This window comes from Cylas formicarius, unplaced genomic scaffold (assembly GCF_029955315.1).
Source record: "Cylas formicarius isolate icCylForm1 unplaced genomic scaffold, icCylForm1.1 PGA_scaffold_1__22_contigs__length_36826433, whole genome shotgun sequence".
NCBI lineage: Eukaryota > Metazoa > Arthropoda > Insecta > Coleoptera > Brentidae > Cylas > Cylas formicarius.
Window position 1 is genome coordinate 34,074,224 of NW_026844264.1, and position 15,220 is coordinate 34,089,443.

At 40.1% G+C, this 15,220-nt stretch overlaps 2 protein-coding genes across 2 annotated transcripts; both read left to right on the plus strand.

The window, feature by feature from the left end:
• The first annotated feature begins 238 nt into the window (after positions 1-238).
• On the plus strand, positions 239-10,813 carry LOC132696953 (uncharacterized). Its single transcript, XM_060662134.1, has 11 exons — positions 239-377; positions 1,536-1,685; positions 2,915-3,064; positions 3,133-3,220; positions 3,449-3,592; positions 3,646-3,726; positions 5,466-5,536; positions 5,588-5,687; positions 6,314-6,818; positions 7,924-8,771; positions 10,063-10,813. The coding sequence occupies exons 1-11, from the start codon at positions 274-276 to the stop codon at positions 10,753-10,755; spliced, it is 2,934 nt and encodes a 977-aa protein (XP_060518117.1). The 5' UTR covers positions 239-273; the 3' UTR covers positions 10,756-10,813.
• Positions 10,814-10,849: 36 nt separating this feature from the next.
• On the plus strand, positions 10,850-13,901 carry LOC132696954 (zinc finger protein 329-like). The gene is made up of 5 exons (XM_060662135.1): positions 10,850-10,949; positions 11,039-11,568; positions 11,622-12,007; positions 12,059-12,340; positions 13,479-13,901. Exons 2-5 carry the CDS (start codon positions 11,413-11,415, stop codon positions 13,867-13,869), a joined length of 1,215 nt encoding a protein of 404 aa, XP_060518118.1. The 5' UTR covers positions 10,850-10,949; positions 11,039-11,412; the 3' UTR covers positions 13,870-13,901.
• Positions 13,902-15,220: the final 1,319 nt, after the last annotated feature.

Here is a 15,220-nt window from a genome sequence, read left to right on the forward strand (position 1 = left end):
TTTGATAAAGGCGCGGTGGGAACATCTTTTTTTTTTCTAATTCGACTGCGTTTGATGGATTTAATTAGCCTGTGGAAGATTATTTTTTTCAAAAATCCAACGAGTGTGGCGGCAGAATCCAGCTGTACGTTTGTTGAATTGCGTCACGGCCATATTGCGAACGCTGCGCGATTATTTCGATAAACAACAACGAAAATTCCGCTGACGCTTCGACACAGATATCGTCGTCGATCGACCTCCAGGTGGTACAGTTTTGGTGATCGCTTCGAAAGGATGAATCCGAGAGTCACTTTCGCGTTTTTCCTGCTGTGTTCCTGCGACGCGGGACTCGCAGGATGGCTGCGCGGCTGGAGCGAAGAGTTGACGGCCGAGAAACCGTGAGTTTAAGAGAAATGAAAACCGAAATAGCAAATTATAGGTGTTTATACCGCAGGAAAACAATCCAAAGAAAAATGAAATTTTAGAAACGATCGATATTAAAAAGAAAACACAATTTTAACGCTTTAGATATACAAAGAAAAATACATAACAAAAAAATAAAATACTTATGAACAACATTGGATACAGAAAACAACGATTTTAAATATTTTCAAAACCAAAACCATTAGGGTGGGTGGCGTAAGGAGGGGCCCACCTCAAAAATTAACCAAATTTTTTTTGGTTACTATAATTATAAATTCTGGTTATTTGTTTTTTTTAACCCTTTGCGTAATACCAGGGGTAAAATTGACAGCTTAAAAATTCAAAAAAAAGCTATTCCATATTATTTGAAAATGTTATTTTTTGGATACTTCGATGGATTTCGAATCAGTAACGGTTTTTTTTATTAAATACTTTTTAATAAATAATTGTAATTATTACATATAAAATTATAAATAGGTGAGAGTGGAGCACGACGGCCAAAATTTGGGTAAATTTAGTTAAAGTTAGTCAAAAATAAATCGTCTTGATGGTTAAAAACCACAAAAACTAATATAAAGCTTAAGTAGGCCGCCTTACCCCACCCTCCCAAGGAATAGAGAAAAACGAAATGTGATGACACAGTTCTTTGTCCTGTTTATTTCTATCTCATCACAGCCCTTTTGACTAATGTTTTTTTCATGGCCAACTAATATTATAGCAATAGTTTAAGATAGAAGTAAAGGTAAAAAATAAATCGCAAAATATTAAAAATAGGTATAGCCATTCGAAATTTTTGGAAGTTAAAGTGATCCAAATATATTATTTATCGTGCACACCAGAGCATCGTATTCAATTAGGTCATCTTCGAATAATGCTAGTGGCAAATATGAGCGATCGACCTTCAAGAATATTGGCATTGCATTGCATTGCATTGCAGAATTTGAAAACCAATTCAGTGTACCAATTCAGCCGGTTAACCTAACATTAAATAATAACTAATTAAATTCAATTTTTTTCTTTTTCAAACGTTTTGTTTACATATACGTAAACGCGAAGAAACAGTATTAAGGCTTAAGTAGAAAATTAATGTTGCTTGTGGTTTGCGTCTACGTTAATATTGACGTGTTCCGTAGCAAGCTACGACGTGCGCGCGATGTCGCCTTAGACAGGGCCGGCTCTGCGCAGGAGGCACAGGGACGGAACAACATGGACGCCCTCGTAGAGCTAGATGGGGCGATAGAAACGGTTCACGAGGCAGGAGCCAAAACTAAACGCTGTCCACAGTAAGTAAGGAGGTAATCGAGCCTCCAAAAAATGTAAAATGCAAATCTTCCATGTTATTATTATTTTCATTTTTTTATTATTTAAAATTTACGTTTTCTTTTTAATGTTAAAAGTTAAATTACATCTAAAGTGTATACTGTGATACTCTGACCATTCTAATGATGTGGTATGTAAAATATTTGATGACTACACTGTCGGAGTAAAAATATGCCCGTTTTTACGTTTTGTTCCATCTCAAAGCACCAAACTTCTAGGTTACCCTGTGTCCCAGTGTACAGGGTGTTCGTAATCGGAGTGAAAAACCCTATTTTTGAACTAGATAGAACACTTGTCAAGGGCTCGAGATATAAAAGTTTCTTATTTTATGCCGCAATCATAGTTGACTGTGGTCTTAAAAAATGCCCTGGAGGCCGAAACACAGGGTGTTATCCAAAATAATGTAAATTATTAAGAGATCAATTTTAAAAAGGAAACTTTGTATGAACATATGACTTAAACGTCTTAACTTTTGAAATACGTAGTGGTAAAGTTTTCAAAAATAAAATATGTTTTTTTAATATCTGTAATACCACTGGCACTCATGTAATATCCTTAGTATACCACAACTTTTTGGATTGATTTCTATTAAAATAAAAATCATTCAATAATAACAATATCGTTAATATGACAGCATGAAGAGAAATTAGTTTTTATTTTTAAACGATAACCGTGAGACTGACTATGAGATCTGCTTATAAATGAATGCAAATATATTATTTTTAAGTAATCAGTAGCGTGCCATTGACTGTTTATGAACCATTAATATTTTGATTAAATAGGTCGCCACTACATTGGTTAAATCGAGAACCATTTTTCGGAAAAAATAAAAAAATATCTAGTTTTTAGTTACCAATTAGGTTACCAAATACGTTTATTATCAGAAAATTTGAAAATTGATATATATATTTTTTTTGTGTGCTATACAGTGTGGCCTAGATAACGATCGATCATGGGCACATTGAAAGCGGTAACCGTAATAGATACGATGATTGTTATTATTCATGACTTTTAAACTACCCCTACGATACACATCCTTATCTTGAACTGAACTTGTTACACACGGTAACACACATAACAAGAACTACGGAGAATCCAGAAGTTTCTTTAAAATAAAAAAATATATATCTTGACGCACTGTATATTCAAAGTCACCCTGCGTTGGATTCTAATATTCTGTGGTTTTAAACAGAGCATCGACGTTGGGTCTGGTACGTTCGTCGTACGGTCGCGAAGATCCGCTGGTAGGATCGCCGAACTTCGTAGGTGATTCGCCGGCGCTCTTGACCAAGAGGGACGCCAACGGCGCCGGAAACAGCACGGAGCGTTGCCAGTTTTGCAGGTGCGTACTCGATCAAAATTTCGTTGTTAATTTGACGTCACTATTATTTTTTACTTCTGTCGGTCCAGGAAGCAGATCAGGTGCAGATTCCTCAAAAAATGCGAGGCCTGCGAGTCCGTGTGCGAGCTGGCGGACAGAGAGGCGGCGGATAACCAGGTGCGTAACGAACACTTTTCACGCGGGTTTTATATTGGCAGGACAACTTTTTCAAACTGATTCAAAAGTGTTTGTAAAAAGTGTATTAATCTTTTCCACAATTCGAAGATTGTTGAGAATCCCGGCAGCAGACTTGTTGGTCTATATGTGGATGGATTTTAATTTTACTCAATATATTTCCAATATCGCTTTTTTTAAACCTGTAAACTTTGTGCTCGGACATTTCAGATACTGTCCTTGTCAAGCGGGTTCAAATCCGAAAACGACATTTTCTCGAAAACTCTGTACCCCGTGACGACCCTAAGAGACGGCGACACCAAAGAGGTGATCTGCAAGATAATAGGCATCAGCGACACCTCCGACATAGACACGGTACTTTAACATCAAAGTAACGTATGTTTCGCTTGCTGACGTTGATCTTTTAGGTCACCATCTGGGTTACCACCAAGTCCAACGAGCCGCCGACCGCCACTAGCAGCAAGAGGTCGAACTGGACACCCAATATCGTAAGTTTGACATAATAATAATAACGATGATAATAATGTCAGCCCCGCAGACCAAGAAGGTCTGTGGTTTGTGTAGTGAGCTTTCTCCACATTTTGTTCTTGCCATGTCCGTTTCTGCCTTCCATCTTGTTTTTATCCAGCGATGGAAGAGTGAGAACCAGTTACGACATTCTATTTGCTATTTGCTTGAGATCCAAAACTAGTAACCAGGTTGATAGAAGGTTGGTAGCGGTTCAGTCTTGACTAGATGATATTTTTTATTATTGACGTTTACACAGATAAGGAAACTAAGTCAGGTACTTCCCTTTTTAAATAATTACTCAATCCAAACATGTAGCGACTCCAACTGGCAAGTAGTCCAAATCGTAAAAGTGGTTTTAGATTTTGTGGAAAATTTTACAGTCTCACTCTTTGGCCCAAATCTACATAAACCTACATGTATTCACCAGAAATCACAATGTCCAAATCGTGAAAAGTACAACAGGAACAAAAAATTCTAGAGTACTAGAAAACTTACACAGATGGACAAGTTCCACATGGGAAAATTTACAGCGCCTTCTTGACAGAACTTCCCCTGTTATCGTCCAAGATAAAATGAAAGTCGAAAAGTGAACTCGATAATTTAGATTCAATACTGGTTCGTATCAGACCATTTAATATCAAGAGATCGATAATAGTCACTAGTTACAACTTGGTTACACTAATAACTATCTTAACTTTGCCTGCTGATAACTAACCATTACAAATAAGAACAATGCAAATCAAGCGAGATGTTATACAACATAACCAAACATGTTTTCTTCTTCTTATTGACGATGAGTTCGCGTCTCGCTAGACGGCCGCCCAAATAGGTTTCTGGATGCTGAGGTCTATAAAGAGTAAGGGATAATGGTCAGGACTATAAAAAAGACATACTTCTCACACACAGGAGAACAAGCCTTGCTATGAAACTAAAGATAAAACTGAACACTGAATTCATGTCACATAGGGTAGATTTGCAGACTTTTTAATTTTCATATTCGTCATTACACAGTCAAAAAATATATGGTTTAAATTTAAATAAAATAAATTCGTAATTAGAATTCTATGCAAATGAACCATAAAGTCACCATAAAACCATGGTGGTGCCGCTTGGATTTTAAAATAGTCGTTTTCCTTTTACTGTGGCCAATTTCGATACATCCCGTCCCATTCTTCGCAGTGAATGAGATTTTCATGTTGAACTTGATCCTCATTGCAGCCTTGCTGAGTCAGCCTGTCTGCTTTTTCATTACCCCGTCTGGCTGGGCACCTACAATCATTATGTGAAGTGATATGCAATCTAGTGCTTAGAGTCATAGAATCGCTGCATCTCAGGATTCTAGTGCCTCCCATAGCTTGTGTAAAGTGCTCAGAACGTCTAAAATCATCAAGCTTGGTGGTTGAAGGTTCTAACTTGTCCGTGAATACCACAGTAAACAGTAAATTGCGAGAAGAATCCGAAAAAGCATGAGAAAAACACCAAAACAAATTCCTGGCGGAAAATATAACTCAGTAGGTGGAGAAAGTTCGATTTGGTAGCGCCGCTCAGTAAAAATGCGACGTTGCCAAGCGTCGAATTTTTCCGGTGAATAAATCGGAGACCTAGGAAATGAACGATCTTATTGAGGAAGGAGTGAAAAAAAAACGGTTAGATACCTCTGGAACTCTTTACGTGATTTTTTTTTATTTTGCTTCAACGACGCTTACGCTTTTTTCAGAAGCAACTGGCGGGGGCGCCTGAAGCCTCCTCGCCACTGGCCAGCCCCAGGTCTGGCTTCTTGGACGACGAGTAAGCTATAAGCCTCCCAAAGCGCCTAAATAGTGTCATGTTGTTTTCTAGCGACAATCAGCTAATGCCGCGGGATGACGCCGACGTCGAACGACGCCCCAACCCCGACGTCATCGAAGGGCCACCTCCGGAAATGGCGGCACGCACGCCAGTGAGTGACTTTTCATTTGCTTTGATTCGCAATAATTCCGAACCAACACAGACCAAATATAGCATTTGATCATTCTTTGGCGCAATTTAAGGTTTAAGTTATCATTGCAGAAGAATGGAAAGTTGTGCGAGCTGTTTCTATTCTGCATTTGATTTCTTTATCTGGCTCTAGTTGCTCTGTGATATAGCATCCAAGATATCTGTAATAGGTAACTCTATCAATGTTTTGCTGGTCTATATTTAGGGATGCATCGGCATGTGGCTGGCGACTGAATACCATAAATGTTGTTTTAGCAACATCACAAAATATTCCATAATACAATATGTAGGTAACAATTTTTACAAATGAAATTGTTCAACTGGTCTCCCCACATTTCTAAAGGGTCTGTGATAGATTAAGAATAGTCTTTATTTAGAATTTGAACTTTTGTTCTAATCAGGTATTTGCGTTTAGACGATCTTTTAGAGTTTCCCATGAAAATGCATCCATCGGCGTCAGGTCAGAACTGTTGGGTTCATTCATCCAATCATTGAATTTCGATAAAATCTGAGGTTAGGTTCACGTTTCTCCTTCCCTCTTCGTCTGAAAGAAGGGAAAGGGCTTAAATTTCCATCGGATGGTTGCAGTTGGTCGTCGAGCCGAAAGATTTGGAGTCGGACGAGTCGCCGGAGTCCGAAAAACAAGGTTCCCGCCCCACCGAACCCACCGCCGCCGCGACGGCGTCGACGCCGAATCACCTGGTGGAGAAAAAGCGGTCCAACCAACTCGCCGAGATACGAGACGCGTTGGACAAGGTCAAAGATATGGTGAAGTCGATCCAGAGGAAGCCCCCAACGTCCGAAAACCAAGTGGTCGCCGCCAGCCCGCCCCAAGACGCATTGCCATCCAAGATGGTCGACAACCTTCACAAGGTCAACCGGTACGTACTAAACAGGGCGCAGGACGCGCTTGACGCGGTCGGCGGCGAACGAACTGCCCCCGGGAGCGGTGACGAACACTCGGAGAACACGCGCAACGTCATCAAGGACTTGAAGAAGATGCCGCAGTTCTTCATCGACTCGTTCCAGGATGGCCTCAGCGCGCTGGACTTGCCGAGGAACGCAGATGGACGAGACGGTGACAGTGACAATGGTAACCTCATCAATTATACCCAGATAGAAGTGTTAAACCACAATATAATACAAGATGCCAAACCTCCCTATCCAAGGCATCCTCTTCCGATAGATTTCGCTCATTCATTAATCTTCTCATCGGTTTACTCCACGATCTACATGGTCTGTCTCGATTCCTCCTTCCACTTGAATATTCTTTTGGGTCATCTCTCTTCAGGCGTTCTTAATAAGTCTTTCTATTCGATCCAGCACCTTTCTTTATGCTGCTAAGATCCTTATTTTTAGATCTGTATTCAAAGTCCACACTTCTGATCCATAAGTCAAAACTAACTCCACCATTGCTTGTACAGTAAAAGCAATAATAATTTCATTCTAGCACCTAGTAGATATCTTTGGCTCATTGCTTTTTATTTGTTTTTTACCATTTATCATTCGGCATTGGACGGTACTTGATCGCCATACATTGTTGTCAATCTTATTACTGACTGTAAGTATTTTATATCGGAAACAAACTCAATTTTATCACCCTGTATATTTACCCCACATGATTCTCTGCGGCACACCCTATTTACTATCTCTACCACTAGAAACGTCATTCTTAATCTTAGATAAAATCTGTCAGCCATTCTGGTGCAGAGTTTTTAATGCCATAATAACCTATTTTTGTAATAATAATATCTTAGCTGTCTACTACGGGTAGCGAATCCTCTGACTTTTTAGACGTTAAATATGGTCACTATGATACTTATTTTCACTTCATCAGGGATTTTTCTAGCAGTCAAAGACGCACTAGCCAAATATATGAGTCTGCCTTCCAAAGTGATGTTCATTTTTTGATGGTCTAAAGAAAAACTACTACTCCGTCTTTGTCACTCTTTCAATGTCTGTCATCTTCTCCCACCATTTTCCTTGCTCGTTGGTTATAATCTCTTTGTTTTTCACTTCAGAATACTGCGATAACATTGCTTCTTTTTCTTTCAGTATGAAATATCTCTTCACAGTTATTCCAATCTGATCGCTAGGAATCGCTTATCACGAGAAAACTCATGCGGACTTCTACTTTTGTCATTATGTGATCTATTAGGTTCGTTGATTACTATTTGTTTGGTTTCTGGCAAACGTAGGGCAACTGCCGCCGACTTCGATTCGCCCGGAAGCCACCGACGTTCAGCTCCAGCAACGTCTCGACTTCAGCGAAACTTCCGCGGATCCTCCTGGTACCACGGCGCCCGTCGAAGATCGAGCGACATCAGAAATCCCAGTGGTGGGCGTGACAGAGGACGACAGCTCCTCGGAGAGCGAAGAAACCACGACGGAGACGAAAGCGGCGAAGCAGCGACGCCTGCTCAAGGAAAAAATCCAAAAGTTCATGCGAGACCTCAAACCCACGACGACGACAACGACCACCGAACCGACCACCACAACCGAAGTCAAAGAGGAACCCTCGAAAACGCAGGAGAAGGAAGAGGAGAAACTGGCGTCGCCTTTGGAGAAGATCTTCGTGACGCCGAGGACAGAGGACGGCACCCAGACGCAGTCCATCGACACTATCAACTCCAAACTCAAAGCATACCTGGACAAGATCAAGACACAACAGAAACAAGGGCTAGGCCCGGAGAAGAAACTAGAGATGAACAAAGAAGTGCCAAAATTAGACGCTTTAAAGTACCTGGACGTGGCCAGGGAGGCGAGCGAGCGACGCGAGAAAATGGCACAGCTGAAGGAGAAACTAGACAAGTACCTGGAAGAAGCGAAAAATAAACTGCCGCCGGTAGCGAGCAGAAGCGCCGACGGGTTGTCGGAAGTCCTCAAACCGAAACCGGGCAAGTCTTCAGCTGCGAAGTTGGCCGATCTGTTGCGGTCGTTGAAGGCGGCAACTCCAAAAATTGTGGAGCCACCGTCGGTTGCAGCGACGAAGAGTGAAGACGCCACGGAAGTTCCCAACCTTCAGAGCCGCAATCAGTTGAACGGGGTAAGAAATCATGAGCGTGGAAACAGCTTTTGGCAGTTTTCCAATCCAATCCAATGAGACCTCTGGTGGATCAAAGTATAACTACAGTTTGAAAGCAAAATTAACATAAGCTGAATTATCGTATTATTACTGAGTCTTTCATAGCAGGAGTTTTTTCCAGCAGCTCTGAGGTCAATATATAAAGGAAGGACAGATAGTTATAGGGCTCTTAATTTTTTCCGAAAATTTTTTCAACTACGCAAATTGAGTGTACAAAATCCTGAAAAGCACGATTTTCACGTTACCACAAGTTGCTGCAATTGAAAGCTACGAGTTACCTCCTCTTCTGTTTACTGCAATTTCTTGGCACAGTATTTACAAGCTGATATTCTCCACAAATAAATAACACTTTTTTCATCCATCGCTCGCTATAGAACCAAAATCCTACGCCTCATTTCCGCGCAAAGTCGTTTATAAGCATGGAGCATAGACTGGTTCTTCTTCCTTGCGAAACGGCGCCGGTCGTCCGCTACCACAGACCACCGAAGTTTCTCGATTTAAAAGTATTCGCATAGTATAGAATGAAATTTATTTGACTACTTCAAATAATGCAAATACACATCGATAAATTGTAAAATTCGCGATCACGTCAACAGAGAAAAGAAAATATCAATGTTACAATCAAAATACAAATTTATTTTAGAGTTTCAGTATCAATGAAAGAACTGTTCAAACATATGTATGCTTTTCTGGAAAAACGACAACATGGGTAATCACGTTACTAGATATTATTGACTTCTTGCAATTTTCATTAAATTTCTCGCATCTGCACGGTGGTTATTGACGGGTCATAACCTAATTTTTCTTACGTTAGTTTGAATTTAACATTTTCGTTTGTTGCGTGTTTTTTTTTGTTGACGTTATTTTAAAGGTTTAGATTAAGTCCGGGCTGGGCTTCATTCGTTACCTAAAAGAAAATATTGTGCTTATCACAATGGACAGTGCACTTGGTGTGAATCGCCATCACCACCTTATAAGAAATATGGGATTACAGGCAGACCTGCTTTTAATTTAGAAATAATCTTATGAATAGTATAATAAAAACAAATCTTAAATTTTTGAATTCATAGCCTTACCTCATTACTTTAAACTTTTGGTAACGCCGTACATAACACTGAACTTTATCGGTTAACAAGACAAAATAAACATAAATCCTCTTTTCTTTCACAAAACAGCGCCAATTGGCCGCGATCACAGACCATTCAATTCTCGCGGCAAACGTTCAATTAAAGCGCATTTTGATATTTTTTAGGCAACCGCGGGTCCGGATTGGTCGCAGAGTTTGGGCAAAATCGTGCAGTCTCCAAAACCGGGAGACGTTTTCTTCTCTGGTAACGGCGTCAAGCTTCCGATGCGCGTGACGAAGAACCCAGACGGCTCGGTCGACTTCTCCGTAGACCTCGACAAGATGTGCTCGTGCAAAAACTCTACGTGCCCGAAAGACCACGCGGCAATCGAGGAAACGGTCGGGGAGATACTAGAAAAGGAGGCGGAACTGCAAGACCAGCTTAAGTCGTCGACAACGAAGTCCGAAATATTTAAACGGTCGCCGATAATCGAAGGCGCTTTGACCAAACCGCGATCTTTGGATGATGTCATTCAGGCGTACGCCGACATGGACGCGACGGTGAGGAACAACTTGAAAGCGGTCGAGAACAATTTGTTAGCTACTGGCGACGCGGAGAGCTTGAAAAATAAACTGAGCGCGCAGTACGACGACATTTTGAGAGCCGGCCAGCTCAACAGAGTCGACTTTTTGCAGAACAAACTCAAAAAGCTCGACAACGAAATCGAGAAATATTACGACGACAGCGAAAAGATCTTCGTCGAGGAATCTAAGAAGCTGTTTGGCCACAAGCAACGGCCGGCCGTTAAAGAAGAGATGAATATTATCAACAACGTGCTATCGTGGGTCAAAAGTCTATCGCAGAACACGAAAAAGTAGTTTCGTCTCCGGTGTCACATTGGTTTTAAAGGGTATCTGTTTTTTAAATAAAGTTTTATCCATGTCCTCGGCGTTTTTTATGCGCGGAATGCAACTCCTGACGTAGGCATCCATCGTCTGTGGTTTCTAACCAAAACCACCTCGTATGCAATTTCGCTGATCGTTGATCTAATACGACCGCCATTAAAGAGGAGGTGAGTATTATTAACAACGTGCTTTCATGGTTCAAAAGTTAATTTTAAGGGGTATTTGCGTTTTTAATTATGTTTTATCCATATTATAGGCGTTTTTTTAGAGACGATATGCAACTCGTGACATAAGCAATCGATCACTTACGTCCCAGGTAATAGTGCGTTATGTGGTCTGTGGTTTCTAAGCCCAACTAGCAGACACGGTTGGCTTGCCGATAACCTTTGCTCTCAATTTTTTACGAACGGAATGTATTAACCGGAGTGATTTAAAATTTATATGCTGTAATTTGTTTCTTTAGTGTTGTTAGTTTTGGTTTTGACGGGCCTGTTGAAAACAGACGTCGGTGATTACTGATTAATGATTTCACTTGGGTAGCCAAGTCCACAGACGGGCCAGACACTGATAAACTAACCTCTTGTGCGGTGTGATACGCGACAGAATTGAATTGTTGTAATTTCCCATAAAATGAGCAGGGGTATGGAGTTGAAGGAGCTGAAGGCTTTGTGCCGGACTTGTTTGTCGCCGGAAACTAGTTTAACGTCTTTGTTTACTCTAATAAACATCTCCAATAAAGAACCGCTATGGCTAAATGTGATATTCGAAAAGTGCACATCTTTAGAGGCAATGTTATCGAGTTATCGCTGGCTGACGTAATACGAACGAACATCTTTTAGGTTTCGCAGGACGACCTGTTTTCCGTTAAAATCTGCGACGGCTGCCTGGAGAAGCTGATCGTTTCATATTTGTTCAAGGAGCTGTGTTTCGAATCGCAAGACAAACTACGACAGGTTTACGAGTCGCGGTTGTTGGAAAACTACGGCTTGGAAGATTCTTTGTTCGATAACAAAGGACTCGGAGATACGAAACGATCCGAGACCGAATCATCCGATTCGAATAACGACGGGGACTGCTCGGTTGCGTGCGAGGTACTCGAAGCTGAGTTTCCGTGTCCCACGTGCCGTAAAGTTTTCACTTCAGAGGACTCGCTGCGGCAACACTCCACCTCACACACGGATTTCGAGAAAGACCGATGTCCGGTTTGCGCGAGACAATTTGCGAGGTATTTATCGGAGGTGGCTTAGGTTATGGGGGATTAGAGGGAACGTCGTAGGTCCTACGACGTCAAGAGGCATTTTGCGTCTGTGCACGGCGGCGAAAAGCCGCACACGTGCCGGATTTGCAATGCCTCATATACCCAGTCGGGCACCTTGAAAAAACACATGCGAAAGCATGGCTGCGCAGCCGATTGCAAAATCGCCGAGAAAAAAACCGAGGAAAAGCCCCACCTGTGTTACATTTGCGGGAAATCGTTTAAATTCTCTTCAAGTTTGACGATTCACGTTAGGAGACATGTGGGCGACAAACCGTACCGATGCAAAGTGTGCAATGTGAGGTTAGTTTTCTAGTTTTCGATGCACCTTCGAGCGTAGTAAGTAACGGTGCCGATCAATCAGAATTGATCACTGGATACTTGTTCAACGGCGTCGGCATAGTGTATACAGGGCGTTTCAAAACAAATATGAAAAGTTTATTACTAGACAATTTTGTTAAAAGTTATTAATATTAGGTAGTTTTCTTTTTAATAAGAATCGTTTATTATTTATCTTGTTGTTAGAATGTTGTCTTATTTTATTAAATCTGTAAAAGTAAAAACAACAGACTTCTAACTAACTAAACTAAAAACTAAATATTTTGTTTTAGATAGATATGGCGACCTAATTGACCAAAATGTTATTTGTTCATAGGCAGTCAGTGGCACGCCAGTGATTACCTTTAAAAACAAAATATGACATTTGCTTTCATTTATGAGCAGATTTGAACCCTTAATTTTTTTTTGGCTTTATATAGGGCTAAATTTTGAGAATCTTCTAGATATTATATATTTCAGAAAAACCAAGTAATCCACGAAAAAATTCTACCTGTACCATAAAGCAGTGTGTTAGCCTTTTTTAAATAAACATCGATACAAAAATCTTTCTCCTAACAAACATTACAACATTGTAAACTTTTAACAGAATAGAATGTACTTACAGCCTCATTCAAATATTAGAATGTATAGAACTTTTGTCCAGCTTGTCTATTTTACAATCAGGAACAACAAAACATCTTCCGCCAACTATAACAGTTAATAAAGTTTAAACGGAATCAAATCAAACAAATGCAAAAAGCAAATTCTGAAATTGTTAACACCATCCACGAGTAACATTGAACATGAAAACATGTTTCACCAACTATAGTTAATAAAATATAAACGGAAAAATCACTCAAATGCAAAAAGAAAATTCTGAAATTGTTAACGCCATCAACGAATACCATTAAATCACACGTGTTGCGACGCTAGCGACAAGCGGTTGCAATGCAAACTATAATAAATTTGTCATCTCACATCTATTTCTTTTCTTTGTTTATGGTTTGAGGTTTTATCCTATGTCAAAAGCAGCCTCCTTCGATTCAAAGAGGAGACTGGCTTCCGATTGGTCTGGCACTGTTAGAATATTTATAATAGTTATAATATGTCATTCACATCTTAGGTTCGTGTCAAGCGGTCGTCTGACGACGCACGCCAGGACCCACACCGGCGAACGTCCGTTCGCGTGTAAAATATGCGGCAAAACTTTCTCCCACTCCTCGGTCGCAGCGAAACATTTCAAATCTCACTCCTGTGCGAAACCCTACGAATGCGGCCGATGCGCCAAAACCTTTTCCACGCCCTACTATTTGAACATTCACCGTCGGTTGCACAGCGGCGAGAAGCCGTTCGAATGTCCGACCTGCCGAAAAGCCTTCGCCGACCCGAAGAACCTGAAACAGCACAAAAAGATCCACACCGACGTGAAGGACTACCACTGCGTCCTGTGCGGCAAGTCGTTCAGGCGGAATCACCACTTGAAAGCGCACATGAACGTCCACGGCAGACGATAAAACCTACAAGTCGCGTTCGAAAATAAAGTAGTTCGTTTCTTTTCGCTGTTTTATTTCATCTCTGGGTGTCTAGAAATATTTACAATTAACTTCGACATCTTCTGTGGTCTGCGTTTTGTTGTGCGGTGATTCTTTGGTCGACCGAACAGTCGTGAAACGTAAAGAAGAAGAAGAATCTGGTTTTTAGCAATTTCGAATTTTATGAAAGAAAGCTACGTGTTTATAAGTTGCCTGACGCAAAATGGTTTACTATGAAGCAAAGAAGACAATTTCACTCCTTGGTGTTCTTTCATATTGTCATGAGAACAAATTGACCCCAGAATCTAAAAATCTAATTACCTCAAAATTTATATAAAAGTAATCATAATTTGATCATGAACTAAATAGCCTATTGAACAAGCGGCCTTAGCTAGTTTGTCCGTAACCATGACGTTATAATTTTGGCAAAGTAATGTGTAAACGAAGAAAAACGTCATAATTTGAGTTTTTTTTATTCACTGGTCTATTTAGCCTGCTTACAAATATTAAAAATAGTCTGGACTATTCCATCATCCTCCACGTTTATTAACATATCATACACTTCTAAATAATTAGTCATGAAATGACGACCTATTCATCTAACGGCTCCAGCAATTTTCTTATACGGGATATCCGGGATATCCGATTCAACAATGAATGAACAATGAGATACAATTATTATTTTGTTTTGGCTAGAATTTAAAAACAAACACTGATTTTTGCGTTGACGTGCGTACAAACTAATTAATAATTAAAACGTGTATTCACTACAATGTAAACAATATATAATTTTAGCAAATAGTCATCTACCATACACCCGATTTTATATAATAATAGTGTTTGAACTATTTTTCATAATAATACACAATAAATTATGTATGTCCTTAACACAACTAATATTTTCATATAACATTTTTATCATTACTTTTTATAGGTGTCATTAAGTTAAAATCACATAAAAGACTTAGATTAGCTTAGCCTAACCACAAATTATGATGTCATCCTAATGACATGTATAGAGTAGTTTACTTACTTGCGCCGTTTCGTTATTTCTTTGAGTGTCTTTAGCGACATCCAGGAAAATACATATATTGTTTGATCTGTGCTGAAGCAACCAAAATTTTTAGCCAATATTGGACAAGTGACGTTTGCTAAAATGTCGAATGTAGAATATACTCCGTGGTCGATATTGGGTGAGTGTGTAGACTGAGCGATCTTCGATTAAATGTGCCCCCAGTGTGAATGTGATGATGTTGGGGATCTTCAACATGTTTTATTGCCCAATACATTGGAGTAATTCCCAAGTGCTACAATTTCTTTGAAGTCGCCCTTG